The following is a 27,555-nucleotide window of genomic DNA, read 5'->3' as shown; positions in this document are numbered from 1 at the left end:
CTTTAGGCCCCGCGAGCCTTGTAAACATTACGTTAAGTGACAAGTGTTGTGACAAGCAAGCGCCTTTAAAAAGAGGAGTCTGAGAAACTGCAGGCGGGCAGTGTTTGGATTCATTTCCCCCCTCTGTGTCTGTTCAAACCGCTTTAGCCTTTAAAAGGTCTTCTCATAAGAAAACCAGCAATGGCTATGCGGCACAATATGACCTCTCTCCATCTGAAAATATATTAAAGTTGCTCTATTGTCAGGCTTTTTCCCTTTTCTTTTTAAATTCAACATAAACCGTTTTCTGCACCGCGTGGCAGTTAAGATCTGCCTCCACCTGTCCAGCGGGTCACCAGAGACATAAATCACATGTCTTTTGCATCCTGCACTGCAACATGGTGATCAGTTTCCTGTGTCGGTGTGGACTGTGGCAGTTCACTTCCTGTTCGAGAGCTATGGTAATCTCCCTGCTGAATGTCATGGCCTTGTTTTTCTCTGTGGTCTAAAAGAACTGTAGGCACTTAGTTTCAACTGGCAGCTGCGCACATAATCGTGAACAACGTCTTCTGGGGGCGGCTTTCTATACACAGACGCACACACCTGCAGCTTCTTTAAACTGCACTTTAACTCAGTTTCTTTTTGTTTTACTAAATGGGGGGTTAAATTCTATACAGTGCTTTTTTTGTTGTTTTTATTTGAGAGACTCTCAGGGTGCAGGAGTCAAAGCTAAAGGGGCCTCCGTGCTGCTCTCAGGCGGGAGGTCGTTCGCTATGGCTGGACTCCTGCTGCTCTCCATGTACTCTTGGCTTTGCCTTTCCTCCACCTCCATGGTGCTGGACATGTTACTCTGCATTCTGTTCTCCATCTCTATCTGATCCAATCCGGCTTCGTCCTCCTCCATTTTCACCACCGCTGCAGCTTTTCCCCCTGCTTTTATTGCAGCCAGAGTATCTGCGGCGCTGGCCTGCGCATATGCTCCCACGCTGGCGTGACTCAGGCCGTGAACCTTCTTCAGGTGTTTCTCCAGTGTTGCATAGACGGTGAAGGGCACCGCGCACAGCTGGCACAAGAAGGACGCCTTTGCGCCCTGGGCTCCGTGGGTCTTCATGTGGCGCGTCAGCTTTGAGCTCTGTGCGCAGGCGTAGTTGCACAGGCCGCAGCGGTAGGGCCGCTCGCCGGTGTGGCTGCGGCGGTGCACGGTCAGGTTGCTGCTGTTCCTGAACTGTTTGCCGCAGAACTCGCAGGCCTCGTCCTTCTTCTTCTTCCCTGGCGCTCCAGCGGACGCGCCGCCGCTGCCTGCTGTGCTCACGCTTCCCGTCACGGTCCTCCGCTCATTGTCCCTCTGCCACTCCTGCACTGCCTCGCTGACTTTGGCCGAGCTCCACTCCTTCTCGATGATCTCTTTCGTTCTTTCGTTCTCCCACTCTCCCACACCTCGCACCTTGTCGCTCACCTCAGGACGTTTTGGAGTGCAGTTTCCGCTGGCGATGCCGCTCTCGCCGCTGCCGCCCGTCTCTCCGCTCTCCAGCGAGCCTTCAGAGGGGCTGGCGCAAGGCGAGGTGTGTGGAGCCTCTGCATGTACCTCCGTCTCCTCCTCACCTCCCTCTCTGGTGGTCTGGTAGAGCCTCAGCAGCTCCCTCTCTGGTGGTCTGACCTGAGAGGGCAGCAGCACTAGACCTGAAGCCAAGGATGGGTGTTTGGGGAAGGTCAAGTCCAGCTCGGAGGGGATGTGGACCATCAGGTCTCCCTTCCCCGTAATTCCCACTGGCTGAATCTGAAGCCTACCTCTTGGCCCCTGCCTCCCTCCTTCCTCCTCGACCATCTCCACAGACTCATATCCACTTCCTCCTCCTCCGGCCTCCCGGTGATGACTCCTTATATGACGAGCCAGCTGGCCACTCTGGGCGAACGCCTGGCCGCACACACCACAGTGATAAGGCCGCTCGCAGGCGTGAGTCCGGCGGTGGGCGGAGAGGGCGCGGAGGGACTGGAAGTTCTGGTCACACAGCTCACAGTGGAAGTCGGCCTGGAGGGCGCTTGTCTGAGGAAAAGGAGAAGCTGCCGGTGGAGAAGAAGAGGGCGACAGCACCAGGCCTCCGGGGAAGCCACTTGTTGTGTTGTTATTCACCTCGGCAAGCTCCCTGAGCCGCACGGAAAAGTTCAAAGTCTGCAGGTTCCTGGAGGAGGAAGAGGAGGAGGAGGCAGGTGACGAGGAGGAGAGGGGGCCGTGGGACTGACGGGAACGGCCAAGACGTGGGACGGAGGGTTGGAAGGCTGAAGCGAGCGCTTGGGTCAGGTGTCGTGGGTCCAAAATGGCTGCAGCACTTTTGTGGTCTTTAAGATCCCTACTTCCTCCTCCTTCCATGACAGCGTCGCCCTCATCCTCCTGGTAGATGCTGAAGGAGTGCGTGTGCTGAGCGTGCTGTAAGAGCAACCACGCGGACTGGAAGACGGCCTCACACTGCTGGCAGATGAAATACAAGGGCTCCTCTGGCACTGCAAACACAGACCAAACAGAAGTGAGTTAGTGGTTTTGATAAAGGACGCTAACTAAGAGTACAGCTAAAAGTGTCCAGCACCCACCGCGGGACAGGACAAACATGCAGCCACCTGAAGAGGCGGTTCTCAAAAGATCAATCATTCAATTCAGTCAGGTCAATCATTAACAGCAGAAATGGATCCAAGGTCAGTTTGAAAACCACTGCTTTAGTGTCCACAAACACTTCACACATCCAGCAGATACACAGACACCTTCTCTGCAATAATGCAATAAGGATCTTTATTAACACCCCATAAATTTATACACAGGCATCAATAATTGTATTTTGACTTTCATATTTACACTTAAAACCTTATTTACTTTCATATCTGTATCTCATTTTCTTATAGCTTTCTGTTCTTGGTTAAAAATGTATTAATTATATTTTATTCCAGGTGCACACCCACGTGTGGGGGAACAACATTTCGGATACGTGCATGTCCTGCACATGTGTGTCTGTCCTTCGAGCTCTACTTTTGGTCTCCACCACCTTCTCAGTGAAATATATCTTTAGTTCCTGATTGTTTACTGGCTCATTGCTGCTTTAAATAAGTAAATTTAAAAAACTCATTTTGACAGCTGGAAAAAGTTTCAAAGACTTTGGGCTACTGGACTTAAAATTTTGCAGAGCAACTTTTTTAAAAGAGTGAAAGATAACATATTCAGAGGGTTAGGGTCATCACGGAAGATGACTCAGACCTCAGAGGGTTAAACATAAAAAGCCACTGATAACCCACAACATTAAAACCAAAGCTACTTTCGGCCGCTCCCTTTTTCACACGAAGGTCTCGACAGCGAGCAGCTCTGCATGTTTGGTGCAACAGATTTTTTTTACACTTTGTGACACAACACCGAAGAGATTTGTCTCCTCCCGGGATCAAACCAGGGATCTTTCCGCTTGATAGGCTATGGCTAGCCACTAGCCACAACATGAAAACCACTCACCTGATATCATGTGACCCACTGGGCATGAGCAGGTGGTATTTCTGCACCCTGTGGGTTGTGGCTTGGGGTGGATTGGGCTTGTTCTGGCACGTCCTAGGGATACTTGATCGGACTGAGGATGTTGTGCTCCTGAACAATTACAGATCTTTGTGTGTGGGAGGGAGAGGCTTCTGCCATCAGGGAGTGCTAGTGCTTTTCTACTCTAATTGTACGCTCAAAACACTTTATACATTTCTCATTCATTAATACAAGTAGTGCTTTCTGTCCAACATCCAACTCCGATGAACTGATTGGGAACAACTCTGGGTTGACTAAGGGCATGAAGACTGGAGTAGGCAGGGATCAAACCACCAACTTTCCGATTAGTAGATGACCTGCTTTACCTCCTGAGCCTCCTTTAGATGTCAAATTGACGCCCACACAAGTACCAGGACTCAAGTTTTCTTTTCCCAGTAAAGCTTTAACTTCTCATTGGTTTTAATGTCCTGGCTGCTTTTAAAGATGCTTTGAAGCGATTAAACTGAACAGTATAAGACTATAAGAAGAGTAGTACAGACAGACTGCTGCAGTTTAAATGCATTAAAGGTGATGAGAAGACCTAAGGCCCAACTAAGGAAAGGAAGAACTGAGGGAGGCAAAAGTGCGACCTGAAGAAAGAGAAATCAGGATCCGGAAACTGGAAGTCCAACAGCGAGGCGAGCTGTGTCACAGAGTACATCTGGAGATATTTTTATATGTGGATAGCTTTGTCTCCTCACCGAGAGCCACTCTCCAATTAAGCTGCAAATTGCTAATTAGCAGAACGCAGAAAACGAACGCTTTATGTAAATCAGGCTCTGACTCAGCCTGCTTGACAAATGAGGCCTTTCTGCATAAATCAAAATTGGAGAGAAGATTCCCAAATTGCGGGAAAAAAAAAACTATTTTTTTCTCTCCTCTCTTTCTCTTTTTTTGGAGAGGTTCAAAGCCGACTCTGGTATAAGCCTCTTTCATGTTTCCTCAAGTTAAATCCTTCTGTATTTTACTGGAGGGGGAGAGGGGGTGGGGGGGGTGAAGATGAAAAAGAGAGCAACTGTTTCTCCCCCCCCTTCGCCATCCCCTCTGTCTGGAGACGACAGGAGCTGCGGTGTTCGAGTCCTTTAACCTAGCCTGAGGAGAAACCCAGGAGAAGTTGTGATACTTCTTTTAAAAATAGGGTGAGGAGCTGGAGCAGGAAAAAAAAAGGAAGAAGAAGAAGGGGAGGGAGATAGGTAGGTCAGGGCTCAGGAGATAAAAAGAAAATGAGATAAAAAGATTATAATGTAGTACGGGGGGCTGAGAGATGCCACAAAAATATGTCACCCCTTCGGATTGGAGCTGAGACCCATCCTCCAACCCCGGCTCTCCTCACCCCGCCGCCCCCCAGTACCCTCCAAATCTTTCCCTGAGGGGGGGTGGTGGGGTGGTGGTGGGGCTTTTGTCTCGGGGTCCTGGAGTGAAACACAATACCCAGCCGGTTTCTCTTTCCTTCGCTCTCTCTCCCCGCTCACTCCTCGCTCTTTTTTTTTTTCCCTGTAAGGATTCCCATTTGGCCCGGGGTAGCACTTGAATATTAAGCAGAAGCAATAACTACTAATTAAAAATGCAGATTGGCTGGGAGCACTAACGAGCAGCAGGCAGAATCTCTTTTCCCTCGGGAGGAGGAGGGAGGAGAAAAGAGAGGAAGAAGAGAGGAGAGGGGGGTGCGAGAAATTGAAAGAGGGCAAAGCGAAAGTGTGTTGAAGATGGGGGGGGGGGGATGTTGGTGGGAGGGGGTGGGTGATGAGGAGGAAAAAAAAAAACAAACAAGGAGAATAAATAAAAAGGAATGAGACAGATGCACGCGGCTCTTCAGTAATCCATCCTGCTCTACCCCCTTCCCTCCGCTCTTGAATGCAGGAAAATAAATGGAGGACCTGTCTGTTGTGGGATAACTGCTCTTTCGCTTTCAGTCATCTTGTCAGATGTTCAATTTCTCTACCACAAATAAAAAAAGAAAAACAGCTCGTCGCTCGAGTAAAACCAAAACATCAACTAGAACTTTTCAGGGCCAGCCGGACGCCCAATTAAAGACACACTCTGCACATTTCAGCTCAGACTTTGTTTTTATGTCCAAACAAGCAGCAACCTAGATTCTTGAATTAAAAAAAAAAAAAAAAAAAATCTAATCTAAGCTTTTCTTCTTTTGCATTTTTCACATGTTGTCGTGCTCTCCACTTCCGCCTCATGCACGTGTTAGGTTTGTTGTATAATCCTGCAGGCCACCAAATTACTAAACCGGTGTGTTTCTGTGCCTCAGAGTGAGAGGCAGAGCAAGAGAGGTGAGCACACTGAAACAGAAGAAACAAAACAAGAGGGGTTGTGGACAAACGGAAATGGTGCGTGCAGCCGTCCCTTGAGCGTTACACAAAGGAAGGAACTGCTAACTTGTGGCAGAGAGAGTTTCAAAATGTGCAAAGGGGGCACTCACACCTTACACGCGTCTGCAGCGAGACGCTCTGTCCGTTTTCGAGAGCTACAACGTGGCCTTCACGTTTCTTTTTCTTTTTTCTTTGGTTGTTTATTTTAAACCTGGACACGAAGAGCCCTTCTTCAAAAAGGATCTCAGTTAAATTATGAAAGAAAATAAAGAATTTCTGATTGAGTTTAATGGGCTCCACCCTAAAAAAGACACAATATTAGATCAAGATCATTTAGTCAGCAGTAGGGAAAGCAGGAAGTAAGGCAGGAGGAGAGAAAATTGGTGCCATTGAAAGAAGAGGAGAGGGATGGGTTAGGACTCTGGAAATAAAGGAGAAGACGAGGGAGAAAGACGAGTGAGATGAAGAAAAAGCAGGAGGAGGAAGAGGGAGATTCCCTGGAGCTCAGGTGGCTCGGCCTGGGGCAGAACAGCGGGAGATGGCAGAGGAGCCGCACATGATGCAATGTCCTCGGTTAGAGTGTCATGACAGCGAGGAAACCAGCACGATCTGCCTGCCTCGCATCCTCTGACCGTTTAACACAGGAGCCTTTCAGCCGCCCTCTGGAAAACACACTGAATACTGAGACACGCTCCTCTGTGTGTGTGTTCATGTTTTTTGGGGGGGTGGGTGGAGGGGGGTTTGGAGATGTGGATTCAGTCTCTGAGGTCCAGGGTGCAGGGAATGACAGGGAGGGAGAAACATGTTTACCTGGCCACTCCACCTCAGAGACTGACAGTCAGGGAGATGCGAAGGAGCTCAGGTGCTCAGCGTGGAGCCCTCGGGGACCCTGAGTGCCCTCCGAATGTTCCTGACGCCTATCCTTTCCACACAATTAGCCTGCGCGTCACTAACTCAGGTCTGCTAATGGCAACGGCTAGTTAATGAGCTGGACTCGGGAGGGAGGAGGAACGGTTGTTAAATGAAGAGGCGGCGGTTGAAAGAACAAAAAGAAAAAAAAATAACAAAAAAAAACAACAAACCCCCCCCCCCCCAGAGTCACTAATTAGCAACCTGCCATCATCTTCTGCTTCTTCCAAGAGCTCACCTGCTTTGCTGTGCTCCGCCTTCACCTTCACGCCGGGCTCCTCCCCCCAGACTGGCTCCCTGGCTGCCCCTCTCCTGAGCTCGATGAAGCCGGGGCCCAGCTCGGCGCTGGCAACATGCTGCCGCGCTCGGCCGGCGGGCGAGGGTGGCGCGGCGTTGGAGGCGAGATTTCGGGCGGTGCAGCCACCCTGTTTGTGCTGAATGAAGGCCAGGATGTGGGCGAGGGGGAATGCTTGACAGCACTGGCCGCAGGTTAGAAGGTCGCGACCCTGGTCAGGAGCCCGGACCTGCGGAGGAAGAAGATTTGGGGGAAGAGGGGGAGGAAGGGGTGGGTGGTGGTCGCCTGATGAGCCGGTTTCATCAGGCATATCGGTGGCATCTGAGGCAGGAGATAACAGACAGACAAAGAGAGAGAGAGAGAGAGATCAATTAAAACAAGAAGCCACATGTAAAAGAGTCACGGCTTCTCAGGTCGTCTCGTTTTCTTGTCGGAGAGTTAAATGAAGATCTTTGGGGTTAAATATCAATCAGTGTCTGCTTCCTGTGAGCATTTCACTCAGTTTTTTTTCCTATGCAAGTGTAACTGTGCAATTCCTCTTTCTTATCAAGTGCAGGAAGCTTAAAGTGTCTATAAAACATCCACAGCAACCAGCTTTCTCTGAAGCGTTTCTTTAATGTGCATTTATTTTTATGTTCCATACACATGACCAATTTATGCCCCTAGAGTCTGTAAGCGAGTTGCCTATATACACACATCTATATAAAGAGAGAAAGGAAGATGTACCTGTATTTTGCATCAAAAGCAGCTGGGTGGTTGATATAATCAGAGAGCACTTCGTTCATTTGGACTTGCTGACAAGTTTCTGACCTCGCTCTCATAAATTAGCCTACTTACAATGTACAGTTGACCTCAATGGAACAACAAGCAGGCGTGGTGATTGAAAGTGCTAGTTTCAGTTGTAAACTCTCAAGCAACGAGGCCAATCTGCTCAGCCAATACTGACCACTTCCTTTAACCAACGCAAAACAGATCTGCTCGCTGAGGCTGCAGAGAGAGCGAGCGAGAGAGGAGCACCATCTGTCCATCTCAGCAGAAACTTCAACCTCCTGTTAACAGGACTGCCACTGACTGAGTGCTGACACGCCGGAGCAGTGAATTAAAAAAGCGGCGAAGGCAAAGCCTTTCACCTTTCACTCAAAATAAAATGTTGCCCTACCAGCCACAGGCAGCGAGAGTTTCTCAACAGGAAGTGGATTGCAATAAAAGAAAAAAGTGGCAGAAGGTGTTTGAGATAAGAGCTGCGGCCCTTGTGTTTTTCTTTTCTTTTTCTTTTTTAAAGTTCGCAAACATGTAAAGGACAGCTCATCTGATTCAACTTCAACTCTCATAAATCTTATGTGGTTAGCACTTTGAAACGCAAGTGCAGTTTGCAAGCAGTGGCAAACAAGTCAGACCCAAACCTCTGAAGAGCCATCTGTAAACTCTGGGTATTTCTTCATTTAGTCCCACAGCTCAGACCAGACAGAGCTCTTTGGAGACGAGGAGAAGGGGGGAGAGAGGAGGGGGGTCAGCGGTGTATTGCTCAACACAGCGTGGGCACACCTTGATGACTGGACTGGATCCACCTGCCCAGGCTGAGCTGGCTAGCACACAGGACAGGTACAGACAGTACAGTCTGAAGTCGGATCTCGCCAGTTGTTACTCAAAAATGTCACCTTTCCTGTTTCAGGCCTGCGCTGTTTGTGCAGACTTGCAAGGCGCGGTTACACACACTCTCTCTCTCACACTCACACACACACACGCAGGGTTGAGTCAAGGCCTGTGGTCACAACAGACATGCACGACTGGTCTCCAGTAGAGAACTGTAAAAAACAAATGGTATTTAAGTTTCTGTCCCCATTTCCTTTCAGTTATCACGTTTTTTTCCCCCCATTTTCCTTTAATAAACTTTAATGTTTGATTAATCTGATCGGGATTAAATTACCACCCTCATTTAACATGCTTTATTTAAACCTATCATTTAATTAAAAGAAACTCCTGCATAGTTTGAAGCAGGACTAGTCTCTCTCTTTTATTGGAGGGACTTTCAGCAGGTGATGTCTTCTCAAAAGTAGACAGAGACCGAGCGAGAAACTTGATCATCTTCAAACCTGAAAATATTAATCATCGTGTTCGGACCTGTAGCCGCTGACAGCAGCGTGCCAGTAAACCGGTCCTTCTTCTGTGGAAACTGCTGCACCAACAATGCACATCAGGACAAACACAACGCCAACATTAGGAGTTCTTATTTAAATATTTGCCTGTTAGGCTGCACACGGGATTAAATATCAGCTTTGGCTTCAGATCGGTCTAAACACAAATATAGTTTTAAGTCTGTGAGATGAGGAGGGGGGAAAAGTCCATCATTTAATGTGCGATAACCGGTGCCAGCGCGCATCTACACACCACGCGCGCAAAACTGCCGATAAGCCCAATAAAAAGGAGAAAAAAAGAAGAAGAAGCAGGGACTTCGATTTTTGTTTTCGTTTCACCTCGATAACATCACATCCGTCCGCTACCGCTGCTCTCCCTCCGGGCTTACCTTGAATCGCACTCAGGTGCTGCGGTCTGCTTCCAAGTTTGCGCCTGGACATCGCGTCGAGCGTCTGGCACCTTTCTGGGTCCCAAACCGAACCGGACCCCGTCCGGCTTCTCCTGCTCCGAGTTACTGTCCGAAGCCCGAGCTGATGAGACTGTGGTGTGTGGCCTCTGCCCGGACTCGCAGCGTGCAGTGAAGGCAGCGTTCAAGTTCACGCTTCTCTCCCCGCAGCGAGCGGAGGGCAAGAGGGGGCATGGGCGAGAGGAGGCACCGCCCGCCCCGCCGACCCTGACCCCGCCCTCCCCGGGTAACAGGCTCGGCAGACACGGACTTCTGTCACTTTTTAAAACCTTTTCTTCCCCGAGCACCTCTCGCGGTTTTGCTTGTTTTACACAGCTTTAAGTAGCCCGTCTAAATCAGGGTTTTCACACCCCGTTACTGGGTCTCAAACACCAGTTCCTCTTCTGCAGTTCAGAGGAAATACCTCGTTGGTTTTCCACAGGTGTCTCTGAAACCAAACCGGAACCAGAGAAATATTTATTTCTCCTTTTTCTTGCGAGCAGCTGTTGATGTTATTTGCTCACTGCGTTTCAACAAACAGCGTGGAAAACACCTCCGAAGTTTCACAGACGCTCTGTGACAGCGAAGCGCTGAACGCTGTCGCCTCCTACCGTTCGCCTCCACGCACTGCAGGCGGTATATCTCAATGCATGGTGATACATTACACTAATACATGCAGCATGCTCATCCTGATTAAATATTTAATTCACCCCGCGGAGACTTCAGTAAATAATTCTGTGCATAATCTGTCACATTAATGAAGACAAAGAAGAAAAAAGGCAAGTAACTCAAAGTAAATTTTATTTGTATTTAACATTCCACATCACTGAGAACAAAGACTTCTCTGCTTTTGTCAACAGCTGGCTGAGGACGGTACAAAAAGAGCAGCCACTTTAATAAATGCATCGACTTTGACTTCATCGGCTTTCTGTGAGGCGGTTTCAGATGGACGTGTCACACAGGAGGCGTTTAAAATGTTCCTTGGTTTAATGTTTTCATATTAAAAAAAGAAGCCAAACTGTGGGAGGAGGTTGTGAAGCGAGGAGGATACAAACTGCAGGTATTGCTTAGTAGTAGATACAAATGTCTCCGTGCTGAGAGGAAGTGTTCAGAAAGGGAAACGGAGAGGGAGAGCATGCAGAAGTGGAGAAACTGGAGTTAGTTATTTGACAAGACTGTCTTTACAAGGAGAAATTAAACCAATTAACTGTATTTAGTGACTGGAGCCCTTTTCAGACATCCTTCACCTGAACACGGCAGCCTTCTGCATCACATTCATCACAGCAGGTCGAATGATGCAGTCGCTTTAGAAAGGACAGGCAGGCACATGGCCCTTCTGCATCTTTGTGGTGTTCGCCTCACTAAAGCCTGAACCACAGAAACCTGCACACGATCAAAAATTCGTTTCTAAGTTTAGGAAATATTTAGAGATTCTTCTCTTACTTAATTCTGCTTTAAAAGAAAAGCAGGAATCTGAATGTTGAGCTTGTGTGTAAGGGGAAGCACCATGCAGCACACATACAGAGATTCCACTCTTAGTCACTGTAGCCAAGTGTGAGTACACACCTTTAGTGTTTGAGGCTACAGGTGCCAGGCATCACAATTGTTCTCAGAAAGCAGCAGTGTGACCTTCAAGTGTGAATAAAACAATCCATGTCTGAAAAGGGCTGAAGGTGTCACAGGATCAAAACCAGAGAACATCCAGGTGCAGATTTGTGTGTTGGTTTATTAGCCAGCAGTCATTTCTTCATGTTTCCATGTTGTATGTAGGCTGTTGTTGGATAGTATGTGCTCGAAACCGATGTACTGCTGTCCAGCCATCCGTTCAGTATCTGTAGTATGGACTCCGCGATCGAGACCGCGACCTCCTGGAAAAAAGAAAAGACTCCAGTATAAAGAGCAGCGTAACAAACAAAGATATGACTGCTGTGCTTTAGTGTGAGATTAAAAATTTGTTTCTAATCTGGTGAAGATCATCTTATCAGCTCCATCAAGGCGCGTAAGCGTCAGTTGTTTGGTCGTTAGCAGTATTACAAACCAACTACCCGAATGACTTTCATAGAAAGTCAGTGAAGAGGTGTCTGCACCTCAGTCAGTGGGGTTTGGAAATATCCAAAGTTTTAGAAACCAATTCAAATTGTGAATTTTAGCACAAAGTTCTTTTATTTATTTAAAATAAGCATTCATGTCCATGTAGTTTAGCCCCAGTTCTTCTTTTTTACAAACATCCCTGAAGTAAACAAGCCCTAGACATCAATAACACATTACATCAGGCCGTACAATGTTCATCCAAAATCATTCATCAGCCTTCACTTCAGACCTAAACTGATCATCTAAACACAAGTTATAAACATAAAGTACACTTCCTGAGCACTTTATTAGAAACACTTTTAAACCTGCTCATTCAAGCAGGCACTCAATCGGCCACTGACGTGGTGGCAGTGAAGTGTGTAACATGTTACAGGTCAGGAGCAGGTAATGAGGAAACAGCTGTTCTCAGGGACTTCGACTGTGGCATGACTGTTGGTGCCACAGAGGCTGATTTGAATATTTCTCACAGTGCTGATTACTAGTGGCACTAAAGTTAAAAAAAAAAACCAAAAAAACACACACACACACACACACACACACACACACACACACACACACACACAGAGTGATATCTGTGGACAGATGAGGGAGATCCAATGAGAAAGGTCAGATAACCACAAAAAGGAGCTCAACAGACTGAGCACGTGACCCACGTCTATGTATGAAGGTTACAGACGGACAGCACGTTTGTCCAATACACAGAAATTATGTAATGCTGTTGAGATGAAAGGACTAGAACCCCCAGTGTTGGCAGAAAGATGTGGAATCCACTGACAGATGCTGTTTGGAGAGTAAAGGGAGCCCTGAGCTGAGTATTAAATGGTAAAAACGGACTGGTGCTTAAATGGTGCTTTTCTACTCAGTTACACACTTTATAACCAGAGGGAGTCAGGAATCGATCCACTCACTTTCCAACTGGTAGACGAGCTTATAGTGTTCCTAATAAAGTGCTCTGTGGATGTACACATGTGGCTGTAGAGAAACTACCTGAAAAGGTATTGACCTCTTTGCATTTAGTCTGACTTTTCAACACTAATCTGTACTCTAATTTGCAACTGATGAGAAGACAAATAGCTTAACTACGGTGTCTGCAGGCCTGGTGATGAGCCTTTGAGACAGTGTGTGTGTGTGTGTGTGTGTGTGTGTGTGTGAGTGAGAGAGAGAGAGAGAGACAGAGAGAAAGAAAAAAAAAGAAGACATAATTCATTCTGCTTCATTGTGGCTGTGCAGATTCTTGTGGCTTCTCACATACCTTTTGTACGAGTTGTATTCTCGGCCTGAGGGACAGAGGACAGAGCCGTGATGAAAAACAACTGCATGCCAGAACATCTTAAAGCCCATAAAACTGGCAGAGCAGAAACTGATGGCAGCAAATCAGAGCCTGAGCTGATTAAATATTTTGGTTACTTCTGTGCGAGTATGCAAGGCTGCAGAACAAACACTGCATGTTCATTAAGCCACATTCTAATTACACAGGAGCCATGTTGCTGCTGTCAATCAAAAACCTAAAGCCTTACCATATTTGGAAGGAGAAGGCGAGTGGCTCTGTCGCCCATATTGTCTTTCCCATTCGTCCCTTTCTTTCTCACGGCGCTCGCGCTCCCTAAACACAGAGCGCCAGGGTCAGAAAGTTGCGACACACAAATACCAAACGGTCCAGCTAGGCACACAAACACGGACTTACTTCATGCGTATCTTGCGTGCCATGGCTCGCAGTTCGCCTTCTCGCTCCTGTAAAGTAAACAACCAGCAATAAGAGGAAATAGGTGGACAAAGACGCTTCTGTCTTACTAAACCTCAGACATGCTCACACACTCACACACACACACACACACACACACACACACACACCTACCTACCTGTCGTTTGTGTTCCTGCTGCTGGATCTTCACCTGAGCGGCTTTCTTATCCGCCTTGGCTGCAGATCAGGCAAAAGAAAGATCTTTATCATCTTTTTCACTTTGCATAATATGAGAAAATCTTCAACAGTTTCAAGTTGTGCACAGTGCTGATTCTTAATTCGCACATTAACCACAAACACATGCGATCTGCTCGGCTGCACTCACACTGCTTGTTGAGAGCCTTCTGCATTTTCAGCTTCAGCCGTTCCTGTGGGGTCATCTTGGGCTGCAGGTGACACAAATGTGTTAGTACAGCTTTCCATGGCCGGAAAAAAAAAGAAAAAAAAAAAAAAAAAGAAGTGTGTGTGTCAGTGTGCACGCATGTGTTAGAGAGAGGGGGAGGTACCGGGGCTATTGTACAAATTCAATACCATCACCTTTACGAACAGTAGCTGGTGGAGATAAAAAGGGTGACAGATTACAAGTGATTGAAAACATTTTGTGTGTTGGAACAACAGACACAGGCTCTGTGTGTGTGTGTAGACAGACTGCTGCTTTAGCTTGCAACTGCTGTGGGACAGTTTAGAGACAGGCCAGGATCAAAACAACATGAACACAAATATATAGTTTAAAAAAAACAAAACAAAACAAAAAAAAACCAGTTGCAAGAAAAAGTTTGTGGACACTTTGGAATTACTATGATTTTTGCAGTGATTGGTTTCAAAATGAAGATCAATCTTTATGCATTTAAAATTTTAAAACAACCTGGGTAATCACTGAGTACAGGCAGGGAAAAGTACTTCCAAAGTTCATTGGAATCAGGCGTTCCAATTGATAAGGTGAGACTGAAGTTTGGGTCGTCTCCAAATCGAGGAAACTGAGAACTGCCGGTTATCTCTCTGCAAAAATAGCATCAGGAATATAGAGTATAGTCCTGGGGAAAACACCCAAGGGTAACAACAAAATCCCTGGACTCCCTAGACATAAGGTTAATTGTGACCCCACAGGAAACCACAACTCTGCAAACTCTACACCCCAAAAAACCAGAACACCATCCTGTGAAGCACGGTGGAGGCACAATTAGGCTTTAGGCTGACTTGTTACCCCAGGTTTTGGACACCTCGCGATTGTTAGGAGAGCAACAAATTACGAAGCATTTTACTGGAAAATGTAAACCCACAAGGAGAGGACTGGTAATCCAAGAACAGAATGAACCAAAGACAAAGAAAATTCAAGGTTTGGATGAGCCAAGGCAGAATCGTCCTGACCTTAATCCATCTGGGGAGGGCTGTTTGAGGGCATTTTCACACCTAAAGTTAGTTTACCCTGGTCCAAATCAGTTGACGAGTTTTGTTTATTTACACACAGAAAACTCCAATCAAACCAAAAAAAAGATGTGAGAACATTCAATCTGCTTATTGGCCACATGTGTCTAAGATGGGAAGAAAATGCTGTGCTCTGGAGCAGCAGATAACTCAGAGTTTATTCCTAACATTCATGTTTATATGGGTAATATTTTACAGTTTGTGTACTGAGCACGGCTGCATTACTCCGCTACATCCCAGAAAGCAAAGCACACCTGGCTACGGGAAGACGTTTAGCTCAAATTTGCATCTGGTCCCACAAACTACTCTGGAGTTGATCTGGATCGAGACCTCCATCTCCAAAGGGACTCAATGTGGTTGTTTTGTCCACACCTGGAGTGTGATTACCATGTTCACACCTGGACAAAGGAACAACGCCAATGGGGAAACAAACGTCGCAGAAATACTGACGAACTCAAACAGTTATGTAGAGAGGAACAGGCCCAGACTCTCAGTGTTGTCTCATAAGCAGCGATGACAAACACATGAAGGATTATTGCAGTTGAAAATTCAAATATTGAAATGAATGATTGCTCAATGTGTTCAAGAAAGGCATTAACTGTTTAAGAAATCAGACCCCATGAGTAAGTAATGCAGAAATCATAATTCTCATGGTAACCCAAAGATTTTCTTGCAACTGTACGAACACTGCCAGAGAGAAGAAAGAAAAACAAGGACTGGAGGAGGAGAGAGGGTCAGAAAGTGAAACAAGAGCAAGTTCAGGTCCGGTGAGTTTAAAAAGTTGGCCAGTGGCGTTTTGTCACGACACGCCCTTCGCTGGGCTGTTCAAATCTGGCCAGGCAAGAAAAACTGCAGGTCACAAGCTGCAGGCAACAGACGAGCTGATAACAAATGTACACTATTTGACTGTGTGACAGTTGGGATGTATTCAAACCTCGTCCTCTCTTCCAGGAAAAGAGTGAGAAGAAAAGTCGTCCATGACAGAAATACATTTCACAAAACAGTTTCGATGACTTATTCTTAAAGGAAACTGCTCAAAAATTTAGGAAGTCTGCTTATTTGCTCAATTGTTGTTTTGATCTTTGTGTCCATTTGTACTTTCGAAAGTGTCCGACTATTTCTTTAATCAATATGTTCGTCATTCACGTGTTCATTACTGATTTATAGATTGTCATAAGAGGAAGAAGTGATCTTCTTCATCTCAAGACCTTTGATGTGTCACAGTGTGTTTATTTTAGACTAAAGACAGATGCATAAAGATAACTGCACACATGCATCCACCACCAAGATTAAAATCATCATCAAGACTTCAGAGGACGTATAAAAGTTCACTTCATAAAGAAATGGCAGCATTAACTTAGACATCTGGCAAGAATACTGTAGTGTAATTTGCAGGGCGTGTCCACTTTAGGGGGAGGGGGATAAGAATAAAATAACTGTTCTCTGTGGGCAACAATGGCTTCTACATCCCAGTGTGGTGGACAACCAAGTCAGCCTGTCAGGGATGAGGGAGGCGTAGGCTTTAGCAAGAAACCCAGCTAGATCAAATTCTTACTGACTTTGGCAGCTCCCGTCTCTTTACCACCCGAAGTGTCAGGCCTGGAGAGAGGAGAAGAAGAAGAAGACAGAAAAACACATCACGATGAGGTGAAGATGGCATATTTATATATGCATACTGACTTTCTAACAGGTGTAACGCTGAAGGGTGAGGATGGCTTTTAAATGTGAAAAGCAATAAAGAACAGGTGTTAAATTGTTCTGGCTTCGTGACACTGAAACTGACTGTTTTAAGACTCTTATTTATGGACTTATTTATTGTTCACTGGTGCAGCACAGGCCTAGTCAGGTGCCTTAAGTCTGAAAAGTGATGATGGTAAATAGAGACATGTCAGCCCTAAAGCAATAAAGTACTACTTATATTTCCACTTTATAGCACAGCTCATCTCCAAACCTTTTGTCTTGTGTGTCATTAAACTCAAGAACACTTGCTGTTCAGCTTTTGATTAGCCAATCTAATGAGTTATGAGTCGAAAGTGTGCTTTTCCTGAGACAAAACCATTCTTAAAGAGCGGGGAAAATTACAAAGTTTGATAAAAAACAGTAAAAGGATGAAAACTGTTGGTGGTTTTTAATCAAGCAGCCTGAAATGTACGTGTCTATTTTGCCTAAAAATACACCTTTTAGACGAACATCTGCTAAAATGTGGGGCAAGGCCCCCTGGTGGACGAACAATATATAGCAGTCAGGCCACAAAAGGTCAGTCACAGTGACTAAAGTCTTTGTAAACATGTTTAAATAACCAGGAAATATTTAAATGACAGCTGATGAAGTGTAGAGATTTCTCTTGTCTTTTAAATGGATCTCGCTCCTGTTCTGATTATTTTGCGAGGAAAAAATTAAACTGGAGAGATGGTAATGAAGAATTATGCTCCATTAAGAAATCATCAGAAGCCCAAAATGAATCTGTGACGACACAAGGCTAGAGACACTTAGTCTTATTTATGTGTGATTAAGGGTTTGGATGATCGGCAGAATATTTCCAGATTTCTGACAAGGCCAGGGAGCTTTCATTTTGGATATTAAAGACACCGCTCTTTCTATAATATTGATTATTTACATTTTCACACTCTGTTAAAGTGTTTTAGGGTCTTCTTACTTTCTTAACTTGTCAGAGATGGCAATGGTAGCAGGCTGGGCCCCTCTGTGGGCAGGGGATGGGCTACGGCGAGGACGGCTAGGGGTTCGTGAGGGACTGTGGCTGCCGCTGTCACCACGACGATGTCCTCCACTGCTCCAACCCCCTCTCCTCGAGTTGCCGCCCTGACGTGAGCTCGAGCGGGACCTGATAGAAAGACAAAAGGGCTTCAACTACAGAATTCTGTTAGGCAGCTCATGTAGCACTGCTTACAGATTAAGCTAACCTTGTTCTTCTACGTGCCGAGTATCGTCTCCTATCCCTGTCTCTGTCCCTATCCCTGTCTCGATCCCGGTCTCGTTCTCGCTCTCTGTCCCTCTCACGTTCTCTGTCTCTGTCGTTGGAGCGTGACCGGTCACGTCTCCTCCACGATCCTCCGTTCCCTCCTCTACCTCGGGAGTAGGACCTAGAGCGCCGCCTTGACCGCGAGCGACTCCGGGATCGACGCCCATCTCTTCCCCCGCGTCCTCGTCGGGGTCGGCGTGAATGTGACGATGAGCGAGAGGAGGACCGAGAGGAAGAGTGCGAGGAGGAAGAAGGGGAGTGGCTGCTGGATGACCTTCGTCTCCTGAATAAACAGAGACAGCGTTTCAGTATAAATACAGGCTAGCACCTAGCCTATCATTACATCATATTTTCTGCTTTTAAATGTAATATGTTGTTTAATTTATAGAAAAATTTTGATAACAGATTTCAGCTTTGAAAAATACCCAATCAGATTTTTCTTTATGCGCATGCACACTTCAATAGTTCCTTTTTGATAGTCGGTGATTATTTGGTCAGATACTCTGAAAGCTGATCCACCTTTCTGACCACAAAAACAATCGATATTCTTTCTGCACGAACAGCTGCGGTCATTTTAATTAACAGTGACTGCAAGAAGAAAAACCAGGAGGAGGGAAAGTTACCGACCGGGAGCCCCTGCTATGACCTGCAGAGTGCTGCGAGTTGGAAGGGGCGTGGCCAGAGTGAGGAGCAGCTGTTTGCGGTGCTGCCGCGGCTTCCTCGTCACTGCCGCCGAAGCTGGTGATGAAGGTGATCTTCTCTGGACCGGGAGTACGTGAGCGTGAGCGTGACTCAGAGCTGGACTCTGACTCTGGCCTGAAAGTGATCAGAATTTTTTTTAGTTAAGACACACAGAGGCAGACAACCAATCAGAAAAGTGGGAAGGACAAATCAAGTGGGTGAACTCACCGTTTATAAGGATCATATGTTGGACTGTCTCTCCTGGCGTAGCTGCAAGAGGAAATGGCGAGTTAACATAACCACGTTCTGAGGTACGGTGAAGTTCATTACGGAAAAATAACGCAAATTTACCTCGGAGGGCTGATTTGTCTTCCTTTTAGCCTCTTCTCTCTAAACTCCCTCCTCTGTCTACGAGAGCGGCGGCCCTGAGACGATCAAGCAAACAAACATTATAAAACCTGTGAACACAACCCACACAAACACTTCCCTCAGCAGATTTAGTCTTACAGAGTACATGGCCTTCTCCGCCTCCAGAGCTTTGGCATGTTTGATGGCCTCCACTTCTTCCTTGTCTTTTCTCAACATCCTGACAAATGGGTAGCACAATCACAGCATTACAAAAACCACAAAAATAATTATTTAAACACAGAAGCGCATCAACGTGAAGAAAAGAAAACCAACGATCCTCAGTGTAACAGCATGAGATACATGCGTTCGTGTCGGAGCCACGGCTCAGTGTACTCATTACGGTTTATGTTTTAACGTCAGATGCTCACGTTAAACATTGCCATGGTTTCAAACAATAACAAGAGTGGCTGTACGAACAATGGCTCAGGCTTAAATTGTTCTTATTCCCCAACTTCAGAAAGTGTTTTTTTTACCCCCCCCCCCGGGAGAGCAGCTAGTTTATTTGGGCTGCACAAAAGCCAATTAAGACGACACTAAAAATGAAAAAGCTCATTTTGCACTGTGAACCATACAAAGCTACTCCACTGGAGTCCAAGAATACAAACATGTTGCTCAAAGTTCGCCTTTACTCTACAGAACTTATTTTGAAAGAGATCCTCTAAATAGTCAATCAATTTAAAAGCAAACAAAAAAATACCTTTTTTTACTGTGTGTATTTTTACAGTATCTGCTGAACTTAAAACACTGCAGAAGCTTGTAATTAAAATGAATATAACCCAAATACATCAACTTTGAGGTCAAGGATATTACAGTTAACAAAATTAAACCACAAAAAAACAAAACAAACAAACATTAAAAAAACAAAACGACTACATTAGAAAAAATATTTCAGTTAACCGAAAAAATTATAATAAAATAAAAACCAGACTTCTGAAAATAGTTAGTTGATAAAATGTATCACAACTTCCCTAAAGATTCAGACATGTTTACTAAGAATTTGGTCTAAAACACTGAGTCAACTGAACTTTCAAAAAGTTCTGTTTTCACAATAATACCTAAAATTCTTTTCCTAAATCTCACCTCTGAGATCTGCCGTTTATACAATTATACTTAAAAAGACTAAAAACTTAAACAGAATTAAAACCTTAAAAAAAAATAAAATAAAAAAAACACAGGAAAAAACCCAACAACAAAAGAACCCTGAATTTAAAAACAAAAAGCTATATTAACTTTACTTTGATCAAGACACTACTTAAAATTTCAAGAACCACTGACATCATGATGTCATTAATGACATGTTACCTGACAAAGTCTCCTTCAGCCATTCCATATGGCGTTGCCATTTTGTTCAGGTCCATCACCTGCTCCTGGTTCAGCTCATCAACATCAACCTCCACATCTGAAAGCACACACACAGACACACACAGACACATCATTTTTTTAACAAGTCGATTTCTTACCCAAGCATTAAACAGGAACACTGACCTGAGATCAGATCGTCGGCTCACAGCATTTAAAACACAATTATCACATAACCAAGAAAAACCTGCAACCGGGCAGAAAAGATGAGCAGTTCCAGCTGAGTGGATCACGTTTATAAAGACAAACTTCTCCAGGTACAGTGTAAGATAACTAGTGTTATTTCTCAATAACTAGCGTTTCACACGCTGTTAAATTGCTTGGTTCAACAGCATTAATTTCTCATTGGGATGTGACATTTCTCCTTCGCTGAAGCCCATTTTGAGGGTTAGTCTGAAGCTAATCCTGGTCCAGCTACACAGATGTGTATCTGGCCATTTGAACCCTGCACTGCATTAAATGATGTCACAAATCCAGCTCGCACAGTCAAATTGACAATTTCAGATTTTAGTCTCTTCTGAGAAACGTTCTGTGGAATAACTCTCGCACATCCAAGAGACGAAAAGCTGATCAAACACATTCTCTGTGGACAGCTGTACCTCTTAAATGTTTTATTTGGTCATCTCCTGAATTTTATTTCCCTAACACATAGATTACTCCAGTGAAACACGCTCACCGATATCTGGAATGCCTTCGTCATCTTCGGATTCGCTGTTTTCTGAATTGTCTTCCTCCTTGTCTGACTGGGGCTCAGGCTCTGCTACAGTGCTGTCCTCATACGTGTAACCAATGGTGGCCTTCTTCTCAGCCAGTCTGCACAACACAAGGAAAGATTTATAAACACAACTTAAAATACTGGATTTCACAGTGGAAATAAAGAAATCACTTTAAAATTTAGTTCATACTTTTTCTTCTCATCCTCATTTGGTTTGGGCAGACCACCATAGAGCTCATCCAGGTAGATCTGGTATAAACACTGCTCCTCAGAGACTGCAGGAGGACAGGAGGGATTTAAAGAGCACAACACAACTGCAAAATATACCCACTGAGAGCAGGTCAACACACTGCCATGGTCACATTAAGAATACAGGTGCAACACTATTAAGTGCATTACATAGTCATGTAGATTTTGTGTGTTAACACTCACTGTTGGCAAAGTCATTCTGTACAAGGCCTCTGTAGCGCTCATAGTTACACTTTCTCTCCTCCATCTCCTGCTCTGGAGTGCTGCATGAGACAAAGAAGATTGTTGGTCACATTAAACACCTCACTGAACGCCTAAATCTCACCACACCAAACTGGTTTGTCTCCTCACCAAGCATGAAAGATGACTAAAAATACAATCTCACAGATGACCTGTTCAATTACTGAGCAGCAGGTGTTTTATCACAGAGTAAGAACCAGAAGTCTTACTAAAAAGCTACTCTACAGTTATTACCACAAGTTTCAATGCACCAGCACAAACAGTCAGTGAAGTAATCGGCATTACAACACATAAAGATGGAAACAGACAGTTGTGCTATGACCAGCGTTTTTAAATTTTATTTTGTTTTTAATTCTTTAATTCTATTCAGTTTTCCATCACTTTACAGAATCGCTTGGTATTTTTTAGATTAGTTTTAACTTTATAGAAAGGTTCAGTTTTAGTTTAGTTTTTAATTTTAGTCTTTTAAATTATTATAATGTAATAGGAGGGGTATTTATCAGAGAAAGTTTTAAGAGTAGTCACCCGGTCATCCCAGCAACCATCTTCAACAAAGTCTCCTCATGGGTGGTGTTTTGAGAAATCAATGGACTGACTGTGCCTGTGGTTAGAAAACAGTGAACCTGTAAAACTAACCACAGCTATGATCAGCATTTGAGGATTGTGCTGACACCTTATTTCAGGTGTTCAGTCAATCCTGCAGCTGGCAGCTTCACACCACTGTCCAAAGACATACACATAATGTCAACTGCTCTCGTACTGAGCAGGATTACTGCTACAACCACACATCATCAGCAGGGAAACACCAAAATGTTTTACAACGGCCTAAAAATCAGTTCACTTTCCTATTAGCAGGTCAACAATCCAGCACCTACTGACCACAGTCTTAAAACCCAGGAAATCCGGAGGACCATGAGGACCCATTTTAATAATCTGTATTCATACTAGGAATCTAGGTCATGCAAGCTGTTGCTCTTCTGCTCCACAGGTGGTTTCTGTCCTCCCTGAGCTCACCTTAGGACACCTGCATTACAGTTTGGACAGATGTACTGCCCCAGTCAAAGCCCCCACCTGCCACTGTCTTAGGAGCGGGTCACCAGAAGCACTAAAGCTGTGCTTGAAGAGTCATAAATCTACTACTACAGACTACTGCAGCAGGTGTTTTGGCTTTATTATTATAGAAATTGTAATATAAGTAATTAAATTAGCCTATTTTTTTCTTAAAACAAACAAACAAACAAACAAACAAACAAACAAAAAAGGGGTCACCATCTCTTTTGACCACTAAAGTCAGATCAGCTCAACCTCATATAAGAGCAAATGTTTCCACAAAATTTAAAAAAAAAAAAACCCCAAAACAAAACAAAAAAATAACTGAAAACATATGAATGAACTATCTTTACTGTTGAATATATAACAATCTGTACTGCATATGTACAACAATCTATGGTGAATGTGTGAATCTCCTCACAACTGTCCAATGTAGAATCATACAACAAAAAAGTAAATAAATAACCGTAAAATGTTCACACAATGTGGGTTCCATGTTAAAAATGTGACTTTAAGTACTTTCAGACTTACGATGTGGTGAGCAGAGGTGGAGTGTAGGTGGGGATGTAGTCCAGGTGAGCCCTTACATCAAACCTGTCAATCATGTTGTTGGCATCTCCTTGCCAAGGCATCCTTCAGACAACAAAAATGAGGCAACATGTGATCATAAGCTCTGCGGTGTGGCTCATCTCTTATTATGTGTGGATTTTGTGATTTTCCTCACATGTTTGCAGGGCTCTCTGCAGCCAGTGCCACAGCTGGATCCAGGTGGATCTTGTAGGCTCGACCATGAACTTGAAGAAACTGAGCAGGATCTTTTTTCTGTCAAAAGAAAATGAAACTGTCAGAATGCAATGCATTGACTAATATCTAAAAACTACAAAATGTTACACTGCACAGCACTTTAATTAAACTGAAACCAACAACCATGGAAATTAACTTCTAAAACTTCACACTTTTTTAAAACAGTAACTGGTTCATTGATGCAATGAGGATAACTGAAAGCTGTGCCAACTATATGCATATGTTTTTAAAAATACCACAAAGTTTGGATCCACTTAACTGTGTATAAATTTGCTCAAATCTTTCCTTTTTTTTTTAAAAAAAAAATCCTGCAGTAAGAGTGTTCAGGCCAGACCTGCTCACTCCTACCCGGTGGTACACTGTGGCAATGCTACATGATAAAGTTTCTTACTATTTTCTCGTAGTACTCTCGCCGGCGCTCGCCTCGCCGTTTGTAGTCTACCATCATGCCACGGAGCTTGCGCTCATGTTTGCGGGCCTCCTGCCACATGACGGCTCCGCTAGGGGTGGGGGCGCGGCGGGGCACGGCTGCTGCTCAGGGCAAACAAGCAAGAATCATGGAAGACAGGGGAAAGTGAGATTAAGGGGTGTTAGGGGCAAGATTAAAAATAAATAAATAAATATTGGACTTGATAAACAGAGCACTTCAAGAGCTCTGAACTCCACGTTATTTCCTTGATATACAGACAGAAAGTATCTCTTACATATTACAGTTGATATCTCTGATCAGAACCAACTACAGAGTGCAACCAGCACATCTGCAAACACACTATCAACACTCAAGACTCACGAAGATTCACAGTTTTAACCTTCACACTAAACACAGGCAATGCAATCGTTACCTAGATTCCTTGTTAAACACTTGACAACCAAAATCACGCACTGACGTCTAAACTTCTAACAAGACAACAGGCACATAGTCTGAGATTAAAAGGCCATGAATGCACAAATTATTTGTAGTCTGTCTATTCATAAGTAAACTGAGGCATATTGGTCACTTCCTATAACTGAAGTTGTGACACGTCACATTAGAGATGTGAGGGAAATTCAGTGTAACGAAAAACCAAAAATGTATACGTTTGAAATTAATTTGCATCAGTGTCTACACTTCCAGTGCATTTCTCGGAGTGTTTGACGAAACTCATATCCGCTCATATTGGTACATCACATAAATTACAGTGAATCAAGGTGTCACCTCTGCATCTCCCACCACTAAACGTACTTTTAATTTACAGCAGTAGCTAAACAGTCTTAAGCTAAAAAGCTAACCTAGTTTTCTATCCAGTATTAACGTAGTTAAAACGGTTACATTACAACGCTGTTTGTCCTAAAAATTGTTATTTTAACCCGTCTACGCCCCACTTTCAGCGTTCAGATTCAGCCGGGTGCTAAAAAAGTCTGTGTTATCAAAGTGATGTAGGAGTTTGTTAGCATACACACGGGCCTGACTGCGCATGCAGCCCGGGCCTTTTTAATGCTATCTAGCATCACAACTAGCCTAGCTTAGCTGATCTGCAAATGCGTTGGGAACAATAGTCAAAAAGCAGCTACGAAACACTGAAATCTACACACACGTACAGGGCATTCAGCGCGGTCTAAATTCTCACAGTGTACCTGTTTTACTAATCGCCAACACACACTCGGGTTGTTTTCAGTTGGCCAAAAGCGACGTTAGCAGAGTGGAGCGTAACCACACGCCTCCTTAGCGTATATATAACAGGCTGCAGTACCGGCTCTGGCCTGTGAGGGCGCTGCGGGGGAGGCGTGTGTATGTAACATTAATGGGAAGATACTTTTGAAAAAAAAAACTCCTTATAATAAAACACAGTAAACAATAATCACCATCAATACTTCTACCTTCACAGCAGAGGAGATTCTATACAAAGCATCACAAATGGTTGTGAACAGGCTGATCCGAAGGGCCAGCTCTGTTCTAGGATGCCCTCTGGACCCAGTGGAGGTGGTGAGTGACAGGAGAATGGCGCCTAAGCTGTCATCACTGTTGGACAACATCTCCCACCCCATGCAGCAGACTGTGACAACACTGAGCAGCTCCTTCAGTGGGAGACTGCGGCACCCACGGTGTGGGACGGAGAGATTTCGCAGGTCTTTCCTCCCCACTGCTGTCAGACTCCACAATAAAGACTAACTGATCAAACACACACATCCACACATGTGCAATAACACTAAGTGCAATAATCTTTTCTGGCATCGTTGTATTTTTACTCAGTTGTATATAGCATTTGTATTCTATTTTTATCTTATTGTATATTTTTTCTACTGTATATAATATTTCATTGTATTCTATTCTGTACAGTTGTGTACTGTGTTTATTCTTATTGTATTCTAATTTTTGCTTCATAACTTTTGCACTGTCCACTTCCTGCTGTGACAAAACAAATTTCCCACGTGTGGGACTAATAAAGGTTATCTTATCTTATCTTATCTTAAATAAAATAAAAAACAAACAAACATTTTGACAGCTTTCTTCTTCTTTTTAAATTTACAGATGGTTTTAATACAATGCTCGGTGTCCTTTTGAAAAATTATGAATAAATATTTAGATTGATTAAATTGGGTTTTTTAGATATAGTTTATACTTTGCTATGATAGTTAAAAGTTTGAATAAATGTAGTTCTTTTTATTGCTGAAACTGAACAGTACCTTATTCCAGCACAAAGATTAGTCTTTCCAAAAAGCCTTCCTTAAACTTTAACAGGGTAATATATGTGTTTTATTTTGAACGAAAGTTTATTTACATTATCTGTTGGCTTCATAATGAAAGTTACATAATAACTCAGTATGAAAAACGGATCAGTGGTTTTTAAGGTTGTGCACCGTATTTGGCCACAAGATGTCCCTGTAAGACAGGAGAGATGCACATTTGAAGTTATCACAGTTAAACAGAGATACTTTCAAGGAACTGGCAAACTGTGTGTGAAAACATTTGTGGTAATCCAGCTAAAAATAATTAAATTTATCTTTTTTTTCTACAAAGTATTATGCCCCTGTACCAGTCTATGACTACTTTATGTGCACCAGGACATGCATTAATGCTGCTCTAGTGAGAGTCACTCAGTGTTTAAGCCATATATTTTCTTGTATTTGTGGATTTGTCAAACTCTCCTGAATCCCTGTCAGAAATACAAACCCAGGTGCCCTTGGGTCAGTGCATCAGCTGCACATGTGGATGGGCACTAAAATAAATCCTTAAAGGGAATCTGTTATATTCATTTTAACTACCACATTTTTCTGTATAAATCAACTCTTCTGGAGTTGCTGATTTTCATACATACATACACACACATTGCATACATTAAAAAACCAAGGCATGCACTAGACAGCTGAACTTTACATCATGTATCTATATTGTTATCTTTCCCTGTTATGTATATTTACTCATTGTGTGTCTGCCTGTGTTTTAAGCTGAAAGCTAACACACATCATTTTGTTATGTGACTACAAAATGATCATAAAGAATCTTCAACTCCTCTTATTTATCTCATGCTGATATTTGTCGCAGAGTCAGAACGGAGCTGAAAGTGTCAGACCTGGATATGACTGAGTTTAAGACCATTTTAAAGGAATTAGAGAATAACTCTTTTAGTCAGTGTGACTGCTTTTAATGTTTTGCATATTTGAATATCAGTCATATTTGTTCCTTTACTTGTTATATTATTTTGTGCCTGAACAGGTCTCTCCTTAGAAGGAGATTTTAATCTCAATGAGACTTTTACCTGGATGAATAAATTATATACAATACCTTTTATTTATAAAAGTATATTCTATCTCTCCAATGTGCTGTAATCACACAGCTCCTTAGAAAAGTAACTTGGATCCATCTGGGAGGGATCAGACTAGAGATGCTACTGCTCCGCATGGAAAGGAGGTTTGCGAGCATGTCTCACCGGGAGGAGGCTGGAGGCAGACCCCGAACGCACCAGAGAGATTATATCACTACAGTTTAAATTACTGTAATGCTTTATTTGCTGGATTATCCAAACGATCAGGATGACTTCAGCTTATTCAGAGTCCTTTCATCTGAAATCTGAACATATCATCACAGTACTGAAGTCAAAACAGGATCACTTCTAAATCCTTCTACAAAGGTTTGAGTCCCAGGAACATTTCTCAGTGTCTATAATGCTAATAGACCTCTAACTGTGTGTGTGTGTGTGTGTGT

General features: G+C 44.0%; 2 protein-coding genes across 4 annotated transcripts; both read right to left on the bottom strand.

Annotated features, from left to right (window-relative positions):
- Positions 1-688: 688 nt before the first annotated feature.
- znf296 (zinc finger protein 296) lies at positions 689-9,624 on the bottom strand. Of its 2 annotated transcripts, XM_085371405.1 has the most exons (4): positions 9,573-9,624; positions 6,992-7,369; positions 2,193-2,478; positions 689-2,159 (listed from the first exon to the last, which is right to left on the bottom strand). In XM_085371405.1, the coding sequence occupies exons 1-4, from the start codon at positions 9,622-9,624 to the stop codon at positions 689-691; spliced, it is 2,187 nt and encodes a 728-aa protein (XP_085227531.1). The 2 variants fall into 2 exon arrangements, with proteins under 2 accessions (XP_085227531.1, XP_085227530.1); XM_085371404.1 differs by having other exon boundaries at positions 689-2,478.
- Positions 9,625-10,453: 829 nt separating this feature from the next.
- clasrp (CLK4-associating serine/arginine rich protein) lies at positions 10,454-25,076 on the bottom strand. 2 transcript variants are annotated; one of them, XM_085370907.1, is made up of 21 exons: positions 24,987-25,076; positions 23,764-23,903; positions 23,293-23,390; positions 23,100-23,201; positions 21,462-21,541; positions 21,220-21,304; positions 20,991-21,127; positions 20,258-20,354; positions 19,055-19,133; positions 18,899-18,972; positions 18,776-18,817; positions 18,494-18,682; positions 17,808-18,149; positions 17,543-17,728; positions 16,446-16,485; positions 13,787-13,847; positions 13,580-13,638; positions 13,405-13,451; positions 13,238-13,323; positions 12,973-12,997; positions 10,454-11,497 (listed from the first exon to the last, which is right to left on the bottom strand). In XM_085370907.1, the coding sequence occupies exons 2-21, from the start codon at positions 23,860-23,862 to the stop codon at positions 11,455-11,457; spliced, it is 1,971 nt and encodes a 656-aa protein (XP_085227033.1). In that variant the 5' UTR covers positions 23,863-23,903; positions 24,987-25,076; the 3' UTR covers positions 10,454-11,454. The 2 variants fall into 2 exon arrangements, with proteins under 2 accessions (XP_085227033.1, XP_085227034.1); XM_085370908.1 differs by lacking the exons at positions 10,454-11,497; positions 12,973-12,997; positions 13,238-13,323 and having other exon boundaries at positions 16,442-16,485.
- Positions 25,077-27,555: the final 2,479 nt, after the last annotated feature.

This window comes from Diplotaxodon limnothrissa, linkage group LG14 (assembly GCF_057381915.1).
Source record: "Diplotaxodon limnothrissa isolate DT_005_m linkage group LG14, D_limnothrissa_male_GT1.1, whole genome shotgun sequence".
NCBI lineage: Eukaryota > Metazoa > Chordata > Actinopteri > Cichliformes > Cichlidae > Diplotaxodon > Diplotaxodon limnothrissa.
This window is presented reverse-complemented; position numbering and strand designations above follow the sequence as displayed.